Source organism: Taudactylus pleione, unplaced genomic scaffold (assembly GCF_031769625.1).
Source record: "Taudactylus pleione unplaced genomic scaffold, aTauple2 ptg000207l, whole genome shotgun sequence".
Classification (NCBI taxonomy): domain Eukaryota; kingdom Metazoa; phylum Chordata; class Amphibia; order Anura; family Myobatrachidae; genus Taudactylus; species Taudactylus pleione.
In genome coordinates, this window is record NW_028284609.1 from 3,526,032 (window position 1) to 3,550,123 (window position 24,092).

At 39.5% G+C, this 24,092-nt stretch overlaps 1 protein-coding gene across 5 annotated transcripts in view; it reads right to left on the reverse strand.

Moving 5' to 3' along the window:
* Nucleotides 1-13,139: 13,139 nt before the first annotated feature.
* Nucleotides 13,140-24,092, reverse strand: part of USP15 (ubiquitin specific peptidase 15) — a 163,332-nt gene continuing 152,379 nt past the window's right edge. For all 5 annotated transcript variants that reach the window (XM_088478112.1, XM_088478115.1, XM_088478111.1 and 2 more), the window contains 4 exons: nucleotides 21,107-21,256; nucleotides 19,190-19,293; nucleotides 15,693-15,781; nucleotides 13,140-15,271 (listed from right to left, as the gene is read on the reverse strand). In XM_088478112.1, coding sequence (XP_088334238.1) covers nucleotides 15,086-15,271; nucleotides 15,693-15,781; nucleotides 19,190-19,293; nucleotides 21,107-21,256 — 529 coding nt within the window. In that variant the 3' untranslated portion in view covers nucleotides 13,140-15,085. The remainder of the gene's footprint in view (nucleotides 15,272-15,692; nucleotides 15,782-19,189; nucleotides 19,294-21,106; nucleotides 21,257-24,092) is intronic.

Genomic DNA, 24,092 nt, shown 5'->3' on the forward strand with positions numbered 1-24,092 from the left:
GGTATGTCATACCGATTCCCTTTAGCTTTCATCTTAAAGTATGATTATTAAATTAAGTATACAGTACATTATTAACTGTTTCGATTTTGGGGAAAGAATGCTCTTGATATAATTATTTTATTACAATGTACTTTCTGGTAAGTATGTTGAGTAATGCATTTATCTATAGCCTGCAGGTGTCACATTAGCTGTTAAAATAATTTTGGAATTTGCAGTGATGAGCGAGATAATAAATGATGACATTGAATAGACAGAGCAGCCGGTATGCTGTGATTTGTTCAGAGATAAACACCACCTGTTTGTTTACAAGTGTGAACACTGAACTATGTGATACGTGGAGATCAGTGGCCAGCTGCCAGCAGACCAAACATTATTGCTGCTATATGTATTCAAGTATAACAAAAAACATAAATGCACAATAAGAATATAAAGTTGGTGCAGTACATGGAAAGGTCACAGTATCAGAGGTGCATCTAGAACAAAGCAGAACTCTCTGATCCAGCTCCCCAAATTTTCCACCGGAGACTGAAGTCAGTAGTATCCCTATATGAACAAAAGCACAGTGGCACCAAATCCACATAGAAAGTGTAATAAAAAGTCACCAAAGAATGTACTGTATATAACTGGTTAAACTCATTCATATTCTTCTATCTATGTTGCCACCTCCAACACAGTTTTTTCCTCTGATTCATTTTAAATAGATGTTTCATTGAGATATTCATGAAAAACAAAAATATCTGTGGTGTTTTTATTAACAGCTGAAGTGCCAATACTGCACAGTACATTGTATATGTAGTCTAATAAAACCAGCAATTCTTCTACCATGCATGTTTTACACAGAATATTTCACAAGGATTTCCCATTTGCAATAATATGAGCTGAATTAAATGTCTGGTATTTTTTTAAATCATTTATTAGATCCAGTTCAGGATAATTCATTGTAATACAAAAATGTGAGCAGATCATTGTGTGCCAGATGAAATCATTCATGTTGGTAGATAACAATCCGTCATATTTAAAGATGCTGCCATGTTAGGATGTGAGAAAGAGATTGCAGCATATGACTGAACAGCCATTTCCCACGTCCAGTGACACCCCCCAGGACATTTGCTCCTTTTACAGGGCCTATGAAACAGAATCTGCAATTGTAACGATTTCTTATTGCTGCATATCGCAGTGATAGAATTTTTTTATTGTAACATTTTCCGCTAAATATTCATTAAGGCAGATGAGCGATGCTGACCTAGCAGCAGCAAGGCTGAATTTACCACTTCACCTCATCAGTGGTGAGGCATATACACACGCAAGACCCAGCTTGCTGCCTCACACATGAGCAGTGGACTGGGAGCCTGGAAAATATAAAAACTATAGTAAAAAAATGTTTTCATTAGTTTAAGAAAAAAATGCTTCATTTAATGAAATACAGCATTTATTCAGCTGTCTGCTGTCTTCATCCTGTGATAGACAGTGATACTTCTAACATTTTGTCTATGCTTGCAAGGGAAAGCTAATGCCAGAGGTAGCCAGCGAAGGCTATCGCCAGGTGATACCCTGTGATAGCTGTTGCTGGTGCGTCTTCTTATATAGGGAATAATTTAAACTCCGGCAAAAAACACTACAGTCATTGCAGAATGTAGGAGTTTTCTTCCTATAATATACAGACCTTAAATTTCACCAGCAGGAGGTTTAGAATCAAATATGTTCAGCATAATCCAGCTATCGATGAACAGGCTGAAAAGAATCAGTATGTTCTCAGGGAAGTTTGTACCCAGGAATCTACAGTGGATATACGGTGTGCCAGAGGATTGAAAGAGGTGGCAGAAGGAATATAGAAGATGACGGGTCAGGTAACTACAACCATACCGGCCACAGATCTTTTTTTTTTTTTATAATAATCACTTTGAGAACAGTCTCAGAATTTATTTTATTTGGTTAATTGTAATTGTACCTGAATACCATCTGCAGTAGATTATTCTGACAATTTCATCAGTATCCGTATTTCTGTAATTATCATGTAACATGCAAGAATAAGACCGGTTATTATTGAAACAGTTGCTGTATAAGCCTATTAAATACTGCCACATCCTGGGGAATATGAAAATCACAGTTACAAATATAAGCCAATGTAATTATTATCCATTCTTGAAGTAGCCAGTCTAAACATCACATAAATCCTAGGTATCGCACTCCATAATAAAAAAATACTTGGAATTAGCAATAAATGGCAAACTATGCTATGTGACAACAATTAAGCTTCTGTACACTGTACTTTTCTGGCCAGAAAAACATGGCTACCGTGTATGTCACTCTAACTTCATCTGCAAACATCTGCCATCCCAGAGGAAATGTATTTAATCTAAAGATCCATTGTAGCAATCTTTTCTGAAACCTGTACCTCTAACCATATGGCCACTTCATTGTATTGCAACTAAAGTATCTCTAACTAGCTTCTGGGATTATTCCTTGCAAGGATCCTCTTAATGTAGAGTGAGACATGGGAGGAAATTTATTAAGCGACAAGCCACACATTGCCTGAATTTTGCAATGCCATACTGCTGGATTTACTAACTGGTGGTTTGGAGAAAAACTCAAAATGCATCTGATGTCTCAGTTTAAAACGTTCAGAAAAAAGTAGATTTTTTTCTTTTTTAGACAGGGCAAGCTATCTTTACCAGGGGTGTATCTATAATGGGTGCAGGGTGTGCGGGGCACACGGGCCCCTGGGTCCAGGGGGGCCCCGCACCGCACACCCTGCACCCATAGTATTACTTACCTCTCTGGAGTCCCACGTCGGAGCGGGGGTCCCGCGCTGTAAAAACTACTGGAAAATGGCAGCCACGGCCATTTTCCCATTGTTTGCGCATGCGCAGTACAGGGAAATGCCGCCATGGTGACCTGCGCATACTCTATAGACTCTGGGCGCACTCTAGTGCCCAGAGTCTATAACTCCGGCGCTGTCGGCCGCCGGACTCTACCGATTATGTAAGTGCTTGTGGAGGGAGAGCATAGAAGAGGTCCCGAAAAGGCATGAAAGTGAATGTGCCAGAAGACTAAAACAGGCAACAGAAGGAACACAGAAGATGACGGGTCAAGCTAATAGTCCTAAACCATGGTGGCAAGGGAGCTCCTGCAAAAGAGCTTATATTTGACCTCTTGCTGTTCAGATGAGACTCAAGCAGCTGGCAGGATCAAACCAGCGCAGGGAGGCAAGAGAAGACCCTGCACATGGTAATTTGAGAAGCAGCGCTGACCCCTGCGGGAATGGGCTGGCGCAGTGAGTTCCCCCTTGTGTTTAACAAGGTTAGCAGAGCAGGTAAGGTCCTGGTGGAACTCCCTTTTCTCATTTTCACCCTAGACCATCAGGGTGTCGGGCAGTAGGCCCCCTGCAGGCATGCTGCGTGGGGCACCCTAACAATCTTGCCAGCATCACATTTGGTAGGGCTGGCCTTGCTGCGTAGTGTACAATTTTGTTTTCATAAATAGATTTTAAGCACATATGTTTAGTAATGAGTATATCAAAACTGTAATTATTCAAGATTAGCTGGGCTACCAGGTGTTGCCAGGGTTGAAGACTTGACCCTGAAGTGCACCTGCAGCCTTTATTTGTTTACATTGTCCTAACCTATAACACCATTCCATTGATCCAGAAAAGGACCCCACTATTTGCTAACATGCATGCAAACAGTGGAGTAACTACCACTACCAGATGTAGCTACTATGGTGCCCGAGCTGCCTCTGTGGCCCACTGCTCTCCCCGCACCCAGCCACATACATAAGGTGGGCCAGTCCTGTCTGGGCCGCGGAGGGGGGCCTGGGTGGCAGCGGTGTTGATTTGATGCTGGCTCGCCAGCTGATTACAGCTGCTGCGCCATCAGGCAGACATGGAGAGACAGCACAGCCGTTCCCGAGGAAATCAGAGCTCACTGACAGGCAGCCAATCAGCAGTGGTGGCTTCTGCTTGGTTGCTGGTCTGCGAGCTCCGATTGGCTTGCGACCGGTGCAAGATTCAAATTGTGCCAGCACTGTCTGTCCATGTCTGCTGCTGCCTGCCAGTACACCAGCTGTAATTAGCTGACGGCCCTGCCCCAAATCCACACATTCTGGCAGCACACAGGACACAGGGGGAGACGAGAGGCTGCTGGAGGGAGACTAGGAGGTGAGTTACTGGGGGGAAATGTGTAAGGGCCATTACTGTGTGGCATGTGTAAAGGGCACTACTGTGTAAATACTGTTATATGGGGCACTACTACTATGTGGCATAATCTGAAAAAGGGCATTACTGTGTGGTATAATATGTAAAGGGTATTACTGTGTGGAATAATGTATAAGGTGTACTACTACTGTGGCATAATGTGTATAAGTCGTACTACTGTGTGGCATAGCCTCAATGGGCTCAGTGTGGGGCAAATGTATAGTTTTTTTTTTCTCTGAGAGGGGGGCCTTTTAAGATCTTGCTATGTGACCCCCAAATTTCCAGTTAAGCCCTTGCATGCAAAACAGAGGGCTGACTAATATATATGGTCACTTTAAAAAGGACTAACTCTGGATTTAATATGAATTTACATGAGTCATAGTTTGACACTTGCTCATACTGTGAGATTAAAAGGATACTATTGTAGCTTTCACACAGATTTTTTGCAGACTGACAATTTCCACTTGAGCCTACCCCAGAACCTGTGTAATTTAAGAGTGTCCCCATTTTTTTGGATTGTGTTACAGTGTGTGGCTCTGGCGAAGTTCAAACCTAGGCAGAAAACATAATCCTGGTCAAGTCTGGCCATGTATAAAGGACAAACCAGACAGACATGCTTTCTCGCTTATTATATAGATATCCTAATGTAAAGTTGACTATCATTGATAGTATAATATACGGTAGTTACAAAAATGTTTGAGAACCATAAGTAGACCATAAAAGAAACACATACCAAACCCACACCTTTATGAATTTATTAACGTTAGACAAACACAGGATGCATCCATCTTCAAATTCTGCCATAAAAATATTACCCATATGTGGTGCTAATCTCATGGCTGCCCATTGTAATTGCTTTTCCCAGATAGATAATTTCTTGTAAGAATACACCTGTATGCTTGAGTACTGTAAGTGTAGTATGAATTTGCTCTGTAAATGCTGAGAAAGTGAAAGCATGAAAATGTGACTATGTACATTGACCCCTATGACCGAGGGGGTGAAAAGAAGCAAAGTTCAGTGGGCTTTGCAGAGGCAGCTGCATCTCAAGATGTGCACAGTTCTGCGTATGGCTAAAAATATTTTCTTTTTCTGTGTACGTTTTTTTTGTATAATTTAATAAGTAGATCGAGTGGAGTGTAAGGGAGCATTAGATGAAATAATACTCACAACTACATCACATATCTGTGAATGATAATAAATACATATTCTCTCACAAATTAAAGATAAAAGGAACATAAAAACACAAAAATACTAAACTTTACTGGAAAAATATAAAATATGTTATATACAGTAACTGTTTGTGGATTGTCTATTAGTAGTCAGTATCTTTATATATATATATATATATATATATATAAATAACTAAAGATACTGACTACTAACAGACAATCCTCCCCACTGCAGTTGGCAGGAAAACAAAATAGACAGAGTGATGCCCCTTTAATTTGCTACTATGTCCTTCATCGATGGCCCAGATGGTGTTCCAAAGCATGGGTCCATTGGACTGCAAAATATAGCTGTATAATATTTAAAAGCTCTGCCTAAGGTGCCTACACAGTTAGCGATGTGCTGACGATCAGACATTGTGTATGATGTCCCTTTAACTTCTCCCCGGCAGTCCTGCAAATGATTTGGTGTAAAAATGTGTCCAATGTGACAAACGATCTATCGTGCATCCTTCTTTTTCCAGTGCATCATGTCCCAGATTGGCAAATCTGCCCTACAGCATGGCAGATCTGAAGATTCGAAGTACGACCAGCGGTGACGCGCATCGGCATAGTGAGTGGGGACTCACGATTAGGACATATTTTACACGATCTGTCGTTCCGATGCGTTGGAATTGGGCAGATCATGTAAAATATCGCTAAGTGTGTTGGCACCTTTAGGATGAAAAGTGGCATTTCTCCAAGGACTCTGTGTAAATCCCACAAAGGATGCCTAGCAATGCTCCCTGAAGAAACCACTGTTAGTTGTTACTGAAAAACATGTAAGGGATTGCTACTATACCGACTTCAATATTCATCTGTTTTCAACTTTTTGCTACTGGTGTGTGACTGGATACTTCAAGAGATCACCGCAGTCCATTCCTCTGCTAGCATTTCTAGCATAACAATCTGCTAAAACTGAACTCTGAAAACTGGAGGCACATGTATTATCAGCTGAAACTACTGTATCAGCTGGAGCAATAGTCTGTGGTTAGGCTTCCCCGACAGCTTGGCTGGCCACACAGCTAGTTACTCCCATATATGAGAATATATCTCCAAGAATTATTGTGCACACTACCTAATATACCAAGCCAAAAATTGGAACGAAGTTCTACAAGCTTCATCTGTTATCCACCTTAGCACATATGAATACAAATTCAGGTGTATTACATCTTATGCTTTCTAGGAGGAAAATGTGCAATTTACTATGCTTTTAATACAATATCTTTGTCTATAATGGGATCTAAAAAACATTGCTAGGCATCCTTTGTGGTATTTACAAGGGGTCCTTCAAGAAATGCCACTTTTTGTACTAAGCAGAATTCAGATGGATTCAGCTATATTTTGCACTTCAATTGACACAAGCATTAAGTGCTTCCATTTGCACATCAGCTGGACCATCAATTAAGGACACATACATACAGCGGGCAAAATAAGTATTGAACACATCAACATTTTACTCAGTAAATATATTTGTAATGGGGTTATTGTAATTAAACTTTCACCAAATGTCAGCAACAACCCATGCAATTCACACATGTATAGAACTCAAACCATAGATGTCCATAAATTAAGTTATGTGTAATAATGTGAAATGACACAGGGAAAAAGTATTAAACACGCTTACTGAAATGTATTTAATACTTCATACAAGAGTCTTTGTTGGTAATGACAGCAGAGTCTTTGTTGGTAATGACAGCTTTAAGATGCCTCCTGTATGGAGAAACTAGTCACATGCATTGCTCAGGTGTGATTTTGGCTCATTCTTCCACAGTCTTCAAATCTTAAAGGTTCCGTGTGCCTCTTCTATGAACTCTGGGCCTGATTCAGACCCACTCGCGAGCGGCTGTCCGCTCGCAAGTGGGTCGATGTTATGCACTGAGCATGCGCACGATGGAGGGAGCTCCGTCGTGCGCATGCGCCAGACGCGACGAGCGAAGGAAAGTCCTTCGCTCGTTGTGTCCGATCAAAGGGGGCGTGCTGTCAATGTTGATTGACAGCACGCCCCCTTTGGTGGGCGTGCCGGGGGCGTGCCTCCCTGACGGGGGCGTTCCCACGGGAACGCCTCCCGTCAGAAGCCGGCCCACTGACATCACTAGTGATGTCAGTGGGAGTGATTTTGGCTCTGATAAGAGCCAAAATCACTCCGGAGCTTGCGGTTGAAAACCTCAACCGCAGGCTCCGGCTCACAATTTCGATGGTCGCGATGGTCTCGACCATCGCGGCCATCACAAAGCACGCTCGTATAGCCTGTGGGTGGTGACCCACAGCTATACGAGCGTCCAGGAGGACGCTCCATGAAAATGGAGCCCAGCCCTCATTCAGAGCGTGCGCTCTGCTCAGAGCGTACGGCTCTGAATGAGGGCCTCTGATCTATAGTACTTTGCATAGATTTTCAATTGGATTCCAGTCAGTTGATTGGCAGAGCCATTCTAGCAGCTTTATTTTCTCTCTCTGAAACCAATTGAGAGTGTCCTTGGCTGTGTGTTTGGGATCACTGTCTTGATGAAATCTCCACCCTCGTTTCATCATCAGCATCCTGGTAGATGGCAGCAGATTTTTGTCTCAGTACATTTTTCCATTCATCCTTCCTTCAGTTATATGAAGTCTGCCAGTACCGTAGGCTGAAAAACAGCCTCACACTATTGGTATGGTGTTTTTGGGGTGATGTGCAGTGCCATTTCTCCTCCAAACATGGTGTGTATTATGGTCTCATCTGACCAGACTATATTCTCCAGTATTTCACAGGCTTGTCCAAATGTTGTGCAGCAAACTTTAAACGAGCTTCAACATGCTTTTTCTTCAGCAATGGAGTCTTGCCTGGTGAACGTACATACAGGCCATGGAAGTTGAGTGCATTACATGTACCTGCTAATTCCAGGTCTTTCTGAAGCTCTCCACAAGTTGTCCTTGGCTCTTGGACAACTCTTCTGATAATTCTTTTCACTCCTCTGTCAGAAATCTTGGAGGAGCACCTGGTCGTGGCCAGTTTATGGTGAAATTATATTCTTTCCATTTACGGATTATGGCCCCAACAGTGCTCACTGGAACATTAAGAAGTTTAGAAATCCTTCAGTATCCAATGCCATCAGTATCTTTTGCAACAATAAGGTTGCGAAGGTCTTGACAGCTCTTTGCTTTTACTCATGAGATGTTTCTTGTGTGACACCTTGGTAATGAGACACCTTTTTATAGGCCATCAGTTGGGACTGAACCACCTTATATTAATTTGCACTGACAAGGGACAACTTTCAGCTGGTGTCTTGGTTTTCCATGCCTTTTTGCACCTCCCTTTCTTCATGTGTTCAATACTTTTTCCCTGTGTCATTTTCACATTATTACACATAACTTTATTTATGGACATCTATGGTTTAATTTATTTTCATGTGTGGATTGCATGGGTTGTTGCTGACATGTGGTAAACATTTCATTACAACAGCCCCATTACAAATAGATTTACTGAGAAAAATGTTGACGTGTTCAATACTTATTTTACTCGCTGTATATATTTTTTAAATATTTTTCAGATGAAGTTTAGTATATATGTGCATTTTTTATGGTTGTTTTGTGACTGTAAAATTCTCCATTTATCTTTCGATGGCTTTCCTGCTAAGGATGGGTTAACATCAATGGTGGTATCATTGGCATGAAATCATCGATGGTTTCAACAATTGATAATCAGCCTTACTCTATTAGTCAGCTCTGCTCTATGGGTCAACTGCCAATCAGATTCGCGGGTAGTGCTGGTGGGCAATGCTATGCTGTTTCCTGGCACTAGGAAGGGCAGGAAAAAAAAACATAGATGGGCATTGTGCTATCGATGGCAGAGAACCATTGATTGCAAAATTATAAACCACTGGTGGTTAACCATCGATGGTTTGAAATAATCAATGGTTGATGGCCATCCCCATCTCCTGCAAGGCTTCAGTACAGGCTCAGCTGCATTAGAAACACAGCAGCAGCGGCTCCCTCCCCTAGTGTGTCCAGATCACTATTATCAGCTGTGATTGGGCAGCCCAGAGACCCCCTTCTGCTTGCTTCAATGCAGGCTTAGCTGCACTAGAAGCAAATCAGCCGCTGCCCTGGCCCCAATCACTGCTGGCCACAGAGATCAAGCAGTGAAGTGTCACTCTATACAGCAACCCTGGCCCGCTCCCAGCCATTACCACAGCAATGACGGGCGATCCTTAGGAATGCACACTCACTGCTGCTGGCTTCTCTTGCTGGACTGTAAAGTCCTGCAAAAAGTAGTTTTACAGTAAAAAAACCCAAAAAACTAATACACACACACACATACATCTATATATATATATATATATATACATACATATGTGTGCGCGCACTCCCTTTCTCCACACTGTCCGGCACCACCCCTAGCTGACTGCTGCACCTGCTTGTCCCGAACTTCCCTCGCCACCGCACCATCCTGCTCCACCCCCCCACTCAGTGTATATATATATATATATATATATATATTTTTTTTTTGGAAAAAACAATGCCCTTATTTTGCGCTTATGATGTGAAAATAAATGCTGCTCCTCAAGTGGAACCCCTGTTAGTGGGAACAAACAGATCAAAATACACAACAATACTAGAGGGCGCAAATACAAATATTGATATTCCTTTATGGTATATGATGGTTGATACCAAATGGGTAATCCAAAGACAAGTTCTTATAAAGGCAAATGTTCTTATCCGGTTATAGCGTATTCCAATATGATTTGATAGTCGATTTCATAGAGTCCAAAGAGCTTCTAGAAAAGACCCGCTCACCAAAAATCACCAAGAAATGGCCCAAAGGCCCACCATTAGATGTTGTAAAATGTACATTTATACATTTATTCAATGGAATCCATTGACCAGAAGGGTTAATACCTGTGTTTTTGGAACTTTACCCCCCCATAAAAGGGGAGACAACAGGATATCAATTGCCATCTTCCCTTGCTGTGTTAATGGATAAATTTATCGTGTAAGAAAGCTTTTAATTTTTATGTCATAATGACAAAAACTTTTAAATAAATATACGTTTTACAACATCTAATGGTGGGCCTTTGGGCCATTTCTTGGTGATTTTTGGTGAGCGGGTCTTTTCTAGAAGCTCTTTGGACTCTATGACATCGACTATCAAATCATATTGGAATACGCTATAACCGGATAAGAACATTTGCCTTTATAAGAACTTGTCTTTGGATTCCCCATTTGGTATCAACCATCATATATATACCATAAAGGAATATCAATATTTGTATATGCGCCCTCTAGTATTGTTGTATATATATATATATATATATGTCTCTGTATGTGAAGTTAATTTATTTCTTTTGTTACCTAAAACAATTTTTTCAAAAATTGTAATTTTTTTTTATTTCATTCTCACATTATGTATATAATAGCTAAACTTGATTTTGCATCTTTAATAAGAAATATGTAATCAGGTTTAATTAGCTATTACTCTAATTTGATTTAAAAAAAAAATTACAAATATTTTGGGGACATTTTTGGAAAATATATCAGCCTGTTAAGTGGTTAATAGTGATGCAGTTTTATTGCTGACTTAAACACTATTCTTGGATATATCCCCACTAGGAGTTGCAGTTATTTTGCATGGTTATGATCTAAAACATACATAGGTTTGTTATAGCACCTAGTTCTGTTGTTGTAATTTAAGCTTGCTTTACTTCCAAGTTTGCATTAACCCCTTAGTGTGTGGGATTGATGTACAATCATATATAAACTACATAAATCAAAAGAAAACAAGTATGTGACATCTGAATTCTAAATATTTTTTCTGGTTCTGTGAGGCTCCTTAAGGCATCTGTAAAGACAAAAAACTATTTTCTCAAAATAAGAGTCAGTGTAAATTCTTGAAAGTTGTAATATGGAAGCAATGTCTGAAACAATAGGACATCCTGGGGTATTACTGAACTTCTCATCAATTGTATTAAGTAAATAAAGAATATGAACTATAGCTACCTTTGGTAATAAGTAAATGTTTTATAATATATGGTCAGGAATAACCCCATCTATGCAGTCATCATTCAGGAATCCATCTATTTTTATATGCACTAGTGGGATTACCACTACATTATACAAATGTATTTGTGTCACTAAGCTGTAAAAATGCTTCCTATATACACTATGTAGACAAAAGTGATTGGACACCCTCAGTTTCAGCTGGTTTGGCTTGGTCCCACTAGTTGCAATGCAAGATCACATTAACTCTGAGAAGTATAGAGATGTTCTCAATAACTCTGTGCTCCCTAATTTGTGGCAGTTCCACGGAAACAACAATGCCACCTGTCATGTATCCTTAGGGATGCTGGACTGGTATACAGAAATTCGGTAACCCAGATGGACTGGCCAGCTCAGAGTCCAGAATTTAACCCCATTGAGAACCTCTGGGATGAATTGGAACAATGAGTGATTTCTAGGCCGACTCAACCTTCTTCAGTGTCTAAGTTGGTCACTGTACATAAGGCGGAATAGCAAAACATACCGCCTGCTGTTGTCCAGGAACTTGTCAGCAGTTTGCCAAGAAAGGTATCTGTAGTAATCACTGCACGTGGTGGACCTACAAAGTACGGATGTCAATAAAATAACGTTGATCTATTTGACGTCAATGTCTAAGCACTTTTGTTTACATAGTGTATAAGCACAATGACTGCAGAACACAATCACCCGCATCGTTATTAGAGAGCAGCTGCTGGGGAAAGCAAAGTCACGATGGTCCAAATATATATATATTGATGACTGATATATTAGAAATTGATGTTAATGTTCAATGTGTAAAAAAATATATATATACACATTATTTTTAATACAATGTGCTGGATAAGTATTGAATAGATGCACTGGACCTAATTGAATAGGGCCACAAGCACCTGGAAGTGCATCCTCAAGACGCTCCGGGCAGCTGTACACATGGCAGGGTGTCTGCCTGTAGTTTCTAAAAGGAAGCTACGGGCGCACTTCCGTCCCAGACACCCTGCTATGCAGAAGCTAGGGCCGTAGGACATTGATGCCGCCCAAAGAGCCCTGCGCTCTGTGTGGTGGCATTGGTCGCACTCCCCTAGATACGGACCTGTACATAGACAAATGTATACTGCAAATATATATTGTACACATACTGTATGTGTGTGTGTATATATTTATTATATACAGCCATATCAAAATTTCATCCAAAGTGAATGTCACAATATCAAAAACAGCATGTCTACTGTAGCAGCAGCCAGGAAAACATGCAAATTAGGCAAAGATGCATGGCAGCATATACTTAGCAACAGCCTGGTGACAACATGCAGTCTAAATCCGTGGCCCTGATTTAGGCAACTTATATTTTTAGGTAAGTCAAATACTTTTATATTTTGCTAGTTGTGTTTCTGATCTGGTATTTTGTTGGTAAAAGTAAGGATTGCCCAGTCTCCTAAAACAACTGCTGTTAACATCAAAATAAATACTGTATCTGGAGTTCCACAAGAGAAAGTAACATTTTTGCATGCTTTGTACACCAGACTTGTTTTTAGTCAAACTATTGTAGCCCTGTAATACAGTCTTTCAATAATAAACTATATATATGCTTTAAAAAATAAAAAGTAAGTAGTTAAGTGAAAAGTAACTTGATAATTTGTTTTGAGGCGAAGACGTAACTTATAAGAGCAGTAGACATGTAGGGACACGCACACACATTTGTTTTAGATTTTCAGATGAGACTCTGTATATAAGAAAGCAAGCAGACTACATAAGGCCTTCAACATCTTTATTGAAATTCATATAAATAAATTAATCATGCACATTTTAAATGTAAACCCGTGAACTTAAAGTGCAGACAAACCTGTTACCTCCGTCATGCAGAAGGTTAACATTTGACATAAAAAAAAAAGAAAAACAAAGCAGCTTTAAAATACCAGGATATCACATTAGCTTTAATATTTAGCTAGAAAGCAAAGCCATACCCTTATGTCTCCTGGTTAAATGTATTTGTGTGTTCTTAATGCTAATGTATAAATAAAATAATTTACCAAAATGTGCACTCACAGAGTGAACTTTTATTTACAATACACAATTTAAAATCTATTGTATTTTAATTACATTGGTTTAAGTGGAGAACGTTCTACTTTTTTTCTAATTTTCTTATTTCTCCTCTGCTGCAACAGTACAGAAATTCCTCAGGTAGTAGATATGTAAAGCATGTCCCAACATTTACAGAGGCCTGTCATAGGCAGTATACAAAACAACAATACATTCTTCAAACAAGATCACAGGTAAAGCAGCAAATAAACAACTAGTTTTACAAAATGTCCTATGTTTTATATTTTTTGGCAACCTGGACCCTTAAATGCAGTTAGCCAACATGATATCCAAGGCTTGAATGCAATATACACAGTTCTGATAACTGAACATGCAAATGTCCTATTTCTGTAACAATTTATCCTTTGAGATCAGTTGTAAGGCCATGGTGACTTTTAAAGGGAGCAAACAAATTCCACCAACCTATCTTGGATAAAGTCAGACATCATAAAATGCAAATAAAATGAAAATAATATCCCACGTAAGATAAATCCACAGTCATTGTCACAGGCACTGGGTGCCATTATATAAATTTTTAAATTTACATCATCACTAGAGAGCTCCATGCTCCCCAACTAAAATGTTATGATGGGGAGAACTTTCAAACACAAAATTTAGATAAAAATGCACCAATTTTAAGCAATTGTAACAGCGATTCAACAAGTGACAAGAGGAACTTACATTCAATCAAAACTTATTTTTGACACAGCATTATGAAATCCAAATCCAGTACACAGCTTTAAGTAAAACTATATTTCAAAAGGCTAAAACACCTTTGATATTCCAGCAATATCACTAGTTAGATGTTAAGTGGTTTGCACATATTCCAGAGTGAATTAAACATTGATCTGTTAGATCTATTTCTCAGGCCTGGAGAAACCAAAAAAAACAAAACAAAACAAAACAAAAAACTAACAAGCAAAACTGGCTCTGTTTCTGCCTTGGAAATTAAACAAAATTAAGAAAAACAAAAAACTGAGCAACTGATAACATAGTATCTTTCTACTACCCCCGTAAGCTCAGCAGATCACCAAGCGTCTATACCAGAGGTTTCCAAACGCGGTCCTCAAGGCTCCCCAACAGCTCAGGTTTTAGAGTTATCCATGGTTCAAAACAGGAGGTCAAATCATATTGACTGAGGTACTAGTACTATTTAAGTCATCTGTGTTCAACCATGGATCTCTCTAAAACCTGAACTGTTGGGGAGCTTTGAGGACCGCGTTTGGGAACCTCTGGTCTATACTTTGTCCTGCAGTTATGAGCCTTTTTGTAGAAATAAAATACAGGACCCTGAGCGGCTGAGGATTTACGATATATAATTTTAATTCATCAACTAACCTCAACTAGTTATGAGAGCAGCAAAAATTAAGAGACAGTTTTTGTTCATTCTTATATATAAGCCTATATAATAAAGAGATTGTTCAATCACAGTTTCTATTGCATTGTCCTTTGAGGGAGAATAGCAAAAAAAAAAAAAAAAAAAAAGACAAAAACAGTTTACATTCTGCCAGCTGAAATTTCTTTTTTTTTTTTGGGCAACGAAAGAAAAAATAATTTTGGCGAACATTTATTAAGAGTGATTTTCCTTTCCTATGTATATGATCACAGGCGTCTTTTTAGCTTAGTTGGTATGCATACAATTTTCATTCTCAATGTCGTTTTCATTCTCATTTGTCTCCTCATCACTTTCCAGTGGGGCACCAGTGGCAGCAGAAGCACCTTGCTTGGATTCTCGGTCCAGAGGGAAGAAGCCAGTTCCGCTGATAGTATCCTGACGCTGATAGAACAGTACATATGCTGCTTTGGACTGTCAGGGAAAAAAAAAAGTTACTAATTGTAATTGCTAATTCCTAGGACAACGAGGGCGATATAACTGAATAAAGGTCTATGTACAGTGCTTTATTATAAACATGATTTGCAAATGTGAAATAGAAATGTAAAAATCTGTAGAAATATGTAAGGTAGTGGTAGTTCAAATATAATATTGTATATAAAGGCAAACCATGTTTTAAATGAAGTCTGGGTCCCATGAAATCCAGTTATATAATAAAATTAAGAAAATATAGGTGCTACAGTATAGATGGGTGGGAGCCACAAGAAAATGTTGGAGGGCCTCAAGAAACCTTTGAGTGCTACCAGTAGAAGATCCCTATACAAACCAAGCAATGTATGGGAAGTAGAGTAAATAAGTATCAAATACCAGTTAACTATATAAATGCAATACTTACCACTATCTGATCTTCTGATGCAGTTGAAACACTGCTATCATCAAAATAATACCATTTCTCATCATCTTTATTTTTTGCAAAAGCTGTATCTAGGAGAAGTGACAAAATGGTAAAATGATAAACTTTTTTTTTTTAAACAAAATATTATTTCTTTTGGTTTGGAAATCACTCAATTCAGATACTCAGATGTTTCTGTTAATTCAATTGATTTCAACCCGCTTGCTGGTGAGACTATTTTGGCACATTCATACATCAATATAAGTAATTATTTTTGCAGTACAGACATAAATTACACCTTTATTTCAGCAGACTTTGAATCTCCAAAAATTAACATTAGTTGCTTAGTTCTTCCTATAAGATGAAGACAATCTACCCAAAGTGACCAAATATGTTTTTATTTTTAAATTGAAAGTAACACAAAAGCAGCCTAAACTAGCAGCGTACGTGCAAGAACAGCTTTTCAAAAAGAAGGGGTCAATCCTATTCCATGTGAAGGGTGCGAGTTGTCGTTGCAACAGCGTTAGAATGATGGCAACGGCACTGCTCCGAGCCCGAATTCGCTTAATTTTGCTCGGAACCCTATGGGGCTTAGAAAACTTTCATGCAAATACGGGTTGCCGTTAAGTGCGGCCGTGGCCACGACGACTCGCACCCGTGAGTACATCGCATACAAAAGGATTGAGCCCAAAGTGTCTTAGGATGCACATGAAATATGCATGCAAATACACACTACAATAAATAAAACACCATAACAAGATTTGTAAACATAGTAATACACTTATAAACAGGCCCATGGTGAAAGAAACATGAATATTTTTATGTAGATTTGCAAACTGACAAAAGTAGAGGCCCCCACTCCTCTATATGGGCAATCCCCAGCACCAGGTGTGCACCTTGATACGTGACAAATAAGAGCATTTGAGAATGTCAATGCTTTGAGCTGTACAATACAATGAATTTATAGTTACACTTTCATTATGAATGGACCATTTAAGCAGGGTAAGATGGGATAAAAAGGTATCTAACAGACCCTCACTCTTTGACTGATGTAAAGAATACAACAAAAACACAAAAAAAAAAACAAAGAAATAAACAAACACCCCATGTTCACAGAGAGGGTTAAGTAATAGAACTGTGGGTATGTAAATTACTTTGGTTTCATCTTCTTATCATATTGGTCTTATGTAAATGGGGGAAGAGCATATTGTGAGAACTTTTGTACCTGTACTAGTAGGCATCTCTAAAATTCATATGTAACCCCAAATTATTACTTATAACATAGAATATGTCTTATTCATGCATGGGTGCTGCCAAAGACAATAAGTATGATTATACAAAGAAAAAAAGGGAAAAGGATGGTCTCTGTCGACGCACTATAGAATTGTTATGTACAATATAACTTTTATTTAATTAATTCAAATTGTGTACCAAACCAGTGATATATTTAAAGTAATTCATATTAAAGATAACATTAAGCAATAAAATTTGTGAAATAAACAGATTTTAATTTATGGTGTTGTCTCGCTTTCAATTTTATATACTATAATATTGTAGGTAAACATTGCCTTATATTGTGGGATGAGGGTGTTATGAATGCATTTTCACACAGTTAAAGGGGAATGTATCAATTAATTGTTACCACAATTGTATCTCAAGTCAGTAACTACTTATATTATTAGCAGTATACTGAGCAAATTTTTAGGTTACCAACATATGAATATGATATTGAGAATGAAGTAACTAACCCTATGTATTATGGAACAAGGCAATTGGCACTCATTTATATCATTTAGATTATTCTGGTTTAATCAATCATGCAACCTTATTAAATATTGTTCCTTTAGATATTAAGATTCCAATAATCTGTTTATTAGCGGTATTAACTGCCTTACACTGTTGTATAGAGATTGGTATTATCCTTTTTAACCTAAATAGGTAAGGTACAAAATTCCATACTTAGCAGAGCCATCTGTATAATCAAACATATTGGTGTAATGCAAATTGATCTAACACTTCAAGCATTTTTACATACATACTTTAGGATCTTACCAGACATTATGAGCACAAAATTGAAAAGTGGTTTCTGCTTAGTAGGTTTGAAAAAATGAATAATGATAAAAGCAACAGTGTTTTAGACTTAGGTTAGTATCCATTACCAATGGTCTAGCTATATGTTTTCTTTAAGAGCTCATGCAAAAGCAATATTTCTTTTTATGTAGCCTAGCTTTGTAAAGTGTAGGGTTAAATCTATAAGTCATAATACTATTCCATTCTACAAAAAAACATGTGGTGTAGCGTGGCAGGATACTACAATCATGTCACATCAGAGTAAGCCAATCATGACAGACTACGTTCCGTTCCAGCAGTTGGAAGCACATGTATAAATCAGATAACTGTCTGAAGATTTCAGATTTTGGAAAATGAAGTCACGCAGAAGATACGTGTCCTTTCTAAATGTTGCTTCGGTCACGCCAAATAGCACTTCTCAGCGAGCCAGGTCCTGTGCAACTCGGCCGTGCTGAGCCTCTTTCTTGTTCAAAATTTGCGTCTTATTTGCATAAATAAAACAAGTGGGAGTGACAAAACTACATTGCTACCTTGCAAAGATCAATTTCATGTGCAACATTTGTACATCTGTGTGCGACAGAGTCTGAATCTGTGTAAAAAGGACCTAGAAGTGAGCGGCCGCGGGTTATTTAACACAGAATTTTATTACTCTGCAACTTTCTAAGCGTGTAAAACCAATTCCTGTGTGGTTAAAGTGGCAGCCTGAGGCGTCTTGTACACTTTGATTGGCTTTTCACTATGTCTGCAATGTGACTAAGACGCAAAATTTAAATAAAGATACAGAACGTTACGCCTGTCGAGGGTCTAACGCCACTTCGGGCCACATGTACGGCCAAGTGGTAAGTGAGGACACATATGAGATCAACCTAGAAATTAGCTGGTGGTGTTAGGACAGGGTGCAACTGAAGCAGAGAAAATGCCTATTGTCCAGGTGTGGAGATTTGAGGAGGTGCCAAGACCAACAGCCAGTGTACATGTACTGGCTTCTGTACCAAAGCTGCAGTACAGTACTAGTCCGTGTTCAATGGTGAGGACATCGATGGTCTACTACAGACTCTATGGGGTAAATGTACTAAGATGGGAGTTCAATTTAAGAAGTGATGTTGCCCATAGCAACCAATCAGATTCTACTTCTCATTTATCTAGCACCTTCTAGAAGATAATACCTGGAATCTGATTGGTTGCTATGGGCAACAACACTTCTTAATAGAACTCCCATCTTAGTAAATTTACCCCTATGACTTGCCCAAGAGAAATTAGGTGAAATGATTACCATGAAGTCCCTCTAAGGAAAACGTTGAGTTGAAACACAACATTTCGAGGGTATTGTCCATTTCTCAGGGGTATATTTTTCAAAAAATTTGTTACATTATAAAATCTGTAAAAGTAAACAAACAACAACAATACAAAACAAAACAAAACGGACTTACAATGTCCACCTCCCATTCCTCCGTAGTGGTTTGACACAGCAATTAAATTGTAGCAGCAAGGTCCTGCATTGGGATTAATGAGGAACTTTGACATGTCCAAGTCACTGTCGATGAAAAAGGATGTAATTGTAAATCAATTAAAAAAAAACCCAAAACGACGATTTAAATCAATGCTACATATTATTATGTTAAGGACTTGAATAAAATGTTTACCACCACCACCAAAACAAATAATCTGAGTCAGAGAAAAGTGACTCCACAATAATTGTCTTTTTGGGTTCCTGTATGTCTACATCTACAACACACAAAAGCCCTCATTCAGAGGCGGTCGCAAGAAACGACAGCTCGTTCTAAATGAGGGCGGCCGATTCTTTTTTTTAAGTGCGGCCTCCTGGTCGCTAGCTAAGCTGTGACAGCCACCCACAGCTTAGCGACCGACCAGGGTGATGGTCGCGATGGTCAAGACCATCGCAACCATCGGGGCTTGCGACGAGACCCTAAGGTTGGGTCTCGGCAGCCGCAAGCCAGAGGGAGCTTCCTGCTCTGATCGAGCAGGAAACTCCCCAATGACATCACTGCTGATGTCAGTGCGGCCGCCCAAAAAACGGAAACTCTCTCGCTCCGGGGCTTGCGCACACGCAGTGCGGCTGCTGCGCGTGCGCAGGACCAAAACATTGAGCTGGTTGCGAGCGCTCAGCGCTTGCGACCGACTCTGAATGAGGTCCAAAGTGTTTTACAATTGGACTTTTATACTGTGATTACACAGAAGTGGACAAAACAGTTGCATGCTACTTAAGGTGCAAACACACGTAACGATTTTGTAACCAACGATTATCTGTCAGATTTTCTGCCAGATTTTCCCTTGAAAAGTGAACGATTTTTTGAAGTGTAATGAACGATTTTTACAAAGATGAACGAAAAATGTTCCTTCCCTTAATGAAAATCGTTATGTTGGTCAGTCCGAAATTAACTACAAACTACAAACGGGAACGCGCTTGAACGATTTTCGATCATTGTTATAACTCAGGAACTGAACGTTTTTTTGAACGATAACGACGTCGTTATAGTTAAATCGTTAGAAAAATTGTTACGTGTGTATGCACCTTTACAGTATATACCTGGTTTCATGTTAATTTGCTGCTGTGAAGGGAACTATGGGATCTACATATATGGCAAATTCACTCAGTCAAAGCAGAGAGGAGGTGTCCATGCATGGTAATGATATTAATAATTACTATGCAGCCTATTCCATTGCTCTTACTGCGTCTGAGGTGATAGTTGTCAACTTTGTTTTGTTTTTAAGTAGAGCTGCACTATATGTACAGATATATCTTCACATATTATTGCCGCAGTTGCACTAAACCGCTGTTCTTGGTGAGCCAGGTCCTGTTCGATTCGGCTTGCGCCGAACACCTTTTTTGCTCAAATGTGCATTTTACTCACAACGCGGTTCAACTAAACCGCTTCACGAGACTGCACCGATTAATTTGGTATGTGACACTTGTAGATCTGTGTGCGACTGAGTCTGAATCTGTATACATGTATACAAAGTGCTACGATGCAGCGGCTGCGACTGTTTTCACACCAAAGTTCTGTTATACAGATTCAGACTACGTACAAAGATATACAAGTATCGCATATCACATTAATCAGTGCAGTCTTGTGAATCAGTTTTGCTTCATCGTGTTGCAACTTAGAGTCACACTTAAACAAAAGATAAGCAAAAAAAAAAAGCTACACTACTCAGCTCACTAGCACCAGGTGTGTACAAGGACACATCTGTAATACTCAATTATTACATATGGCACTTTTTCCTTTGTTTGCACCTCAAGCCTCCTACAACATGAACATTTCAGTGTATACTCCCCTCCAGACAAGCATTTACTGTGTGAATATGATCATTTAAATTTACCTTACCTTACAGGAAAATCAACTAGTGTATCCAGCTTATCCCTCATATATCTACTGTATGAGAAGCGTTTCAAGTGCACCACTAAAACAGGAGGCAATGACCAAAGATCTAATTTTTTGGTTGCTTGCTGATGTTCTTTGCAATTTGGACAATACCTAAGAGAAAATAGAGGTTTTATTTGATCAGTGCAACCTACACAGACATGCTAAGTTTTAAATTACATTACCAGCATCATTTATTATTATTATTAACAACAGATGAGCAAGTTGTGCTGAAGATACTTCAGTATGTGAGTTATACAAGTTAATGGAGTCAAATCCTTCAGGTGCTAGCCATAATTAGAAGCCAAAAGTCAGAGGGTGTACAGAAGGGTAAAGTTAGATCTTCAGTCCAAGTTTGTATACTGAAACTGGGATTACGTTCCAATTGAGTGTTGGTCAACTCTCTACCACCCAATTTACTGTTTATTCATCTCAACCTCACCACCCTCATACTTTAATATGTTCAGTGGCTTTGTTTGTCCCAAACATTTCACAAAATACATGAAATTCCTTGGGAACTGCTGCGCTCTGACCAATTAACGCGTCCCCATTCATTCCTATAGAGTATGTCCCCGAGGGACCTCTCATTTGCGACGTGGCTCCCTGGGTAGCAGTAGCTGCATTTTTTTGATTTGCCAAGATTTGGGATGCTACATGGACTGAAGGGGATGTGACCCCTTCATATTGTAAGCTATAAATTGGTGAATGGGGGCTGTGTGGGGGTGTTTTTATTTAATAAAATACGTCCACATTCCACGTGTGTGTGTCATGTCTGTTGTTTAATATTTTATTTACAAATGGATTACAGGTGCCGGCGGGCACTTAATTATTAGGCACTTGTAGTTCGACAACTGTTATGTTGGGGCAGGCTTGCTGGGACCTGTTGTCCACCTGTAAAAATTTTTTATGTAACTATTATTACTATTACTCCCACACGCAAAGCCCAGGGATGACGGAAAAGAGCCTGGGGCTTTCAGGCCAGGCCCAATGTCCTTGGAGAGGGAGAACCTCTTTATTGCAGTTTTCCCTGCATCCCTAGGATTCCAGTCCTGGGCTGAACAGTCAAGGGCAGGTTACCATTATGGCAGGAGGAACCCATGCAATGTCCCCCTCTGCTATAGCGTCAGCCCCTTGGCTGGTTCAGCCTAGTGATAGTTATTGTAAAACAGGGTGGGGACCCCATGCCGTTCCCCTCCCCCAATTTTCCAATACCAGCCTAAGTTTAGAGGCCCAGGGCCGGTTATCAATTTTGGTGGGGGGGACCCACGCATATTTTTTTTTATTTTATATAAACCCTTAATACTATAAAGAAGTCTGAACAGATCTCAGTAATCTATACAATGCTTCCACTATGCAGCAGATTGACAGTGGGTTTGCTGTTGGATGTGCTGTGGAATAGGAGACTGAAACCCGTTGGATTTTAAAAGACAGTCAAAATTGGTGCATAGTAAATAGTGTATTTTTTGGGCTGCAATCTGACGTTGATAGCCGTCAGTTTCAAACCGACATCAAACAAAAATTTTTACTGCATCATAACCAATAGAAATCAAAGAAATGAGAAATAGGATTTTGCAAATTCAAAGTTACAAATGATTAAAAATTGGTCAAAAAGTATGATCATTGAATTAAATATATTATATTGAATTACTAAACATAATACAGACTCAATAGCAACCATGCTAGGGTTGAGACTAGTCTTTATTATAAACAAAACATTAGTGTAGTTACATATAAACTGACTTCAGAAGCTGCACCAAATGGTACAGTATCAGTAAAAGAATGTATGGGTATAATATGGATTTGTGGGACACAATGTAGCAACAATTGTGATTACCTGATTCAGCAATATCCTATGAATTAAAACACTGAAAAGTAAAATTAATTCACAAACAGAATACAGGAATGTACGAATTATATTGCATGTCCAAGTTGTCATGTCATGTGCAGGTTATCCTGTAAATCTTTATAGTAGAGACAGGCTTGGACTGGGCTCCTGGCAAATCGGGTAATTACCTGGTGGGCCTCACTATGTTGTGGCCACGCCCCTTTCCAGAAAGGGCCGGGCTTAGCGGGCAGCGAACTTTACGCTGCTGGATTAACAATGGAGCTGGAGCTCTACTGGTCCAGACCCCTGGGCCCTGCCAATTCAGCCCCCGGCCGTCCGCCCACCCGCAGGTGGCCGAAGCTCCTACCATTTACCCCCACAGTCCTCCATCAGCAAATAAGCTGGCAGTTGCAGACTGCAGTGGGCACTAAAATTATAAAGAAAGTGGAGCCAGGGGTTAAGCTGCTTACAGAAGTATGGACAAGAGACATATTGAGCAGAGGAGTACCACATGCATCCCCACGGGTCAGTTTTTCTTGCCTGAGGGGGGCTGCCGCAGCTGGCCTGGGTCCAGGGAACCTGCTCAATGAATCTGGAATGCATCAAGACCGATGCATGAGCGCCAGTGGTGCCGCGCATGCGCATGCTTAACACCAGCTTCTTGGGGCTGTATTGTTTGCAGCCCCAAGAAGCTGGCTCCTACTATTGCAAACCCCTGGCGGGCCCTTCATGCCCCAGTCCGACATGGAGTGGAGAACATGTATGCCACTAAATTGTGTAATCCTCTATCACCAATAATACAGCAGGGGAAAGCCTGTTACCCATCAGTATCTTGGAGTTTAAAACAAGGAATCTGTATAAGACAGCTGTAAACAGAATGACAAATGCTGAAGGATGGGATGGGAAGAAAGTGGTTAAATTATCCAGGACTTGCTACAAATCACAAATCTTTTATTCCAGATTATGAAGAAGATTTTGATGTATCTTCACTTCACAACTATTTATTTTAAGGGAAATGTAAAGGGTAATTGTATTTAAAGATTCCCTTCGAATATTTTCTTCTTGAATCAGATACTTTCTATCAAAGTGTATTTAATAATACTGTATATATTTAGGAATTTACCT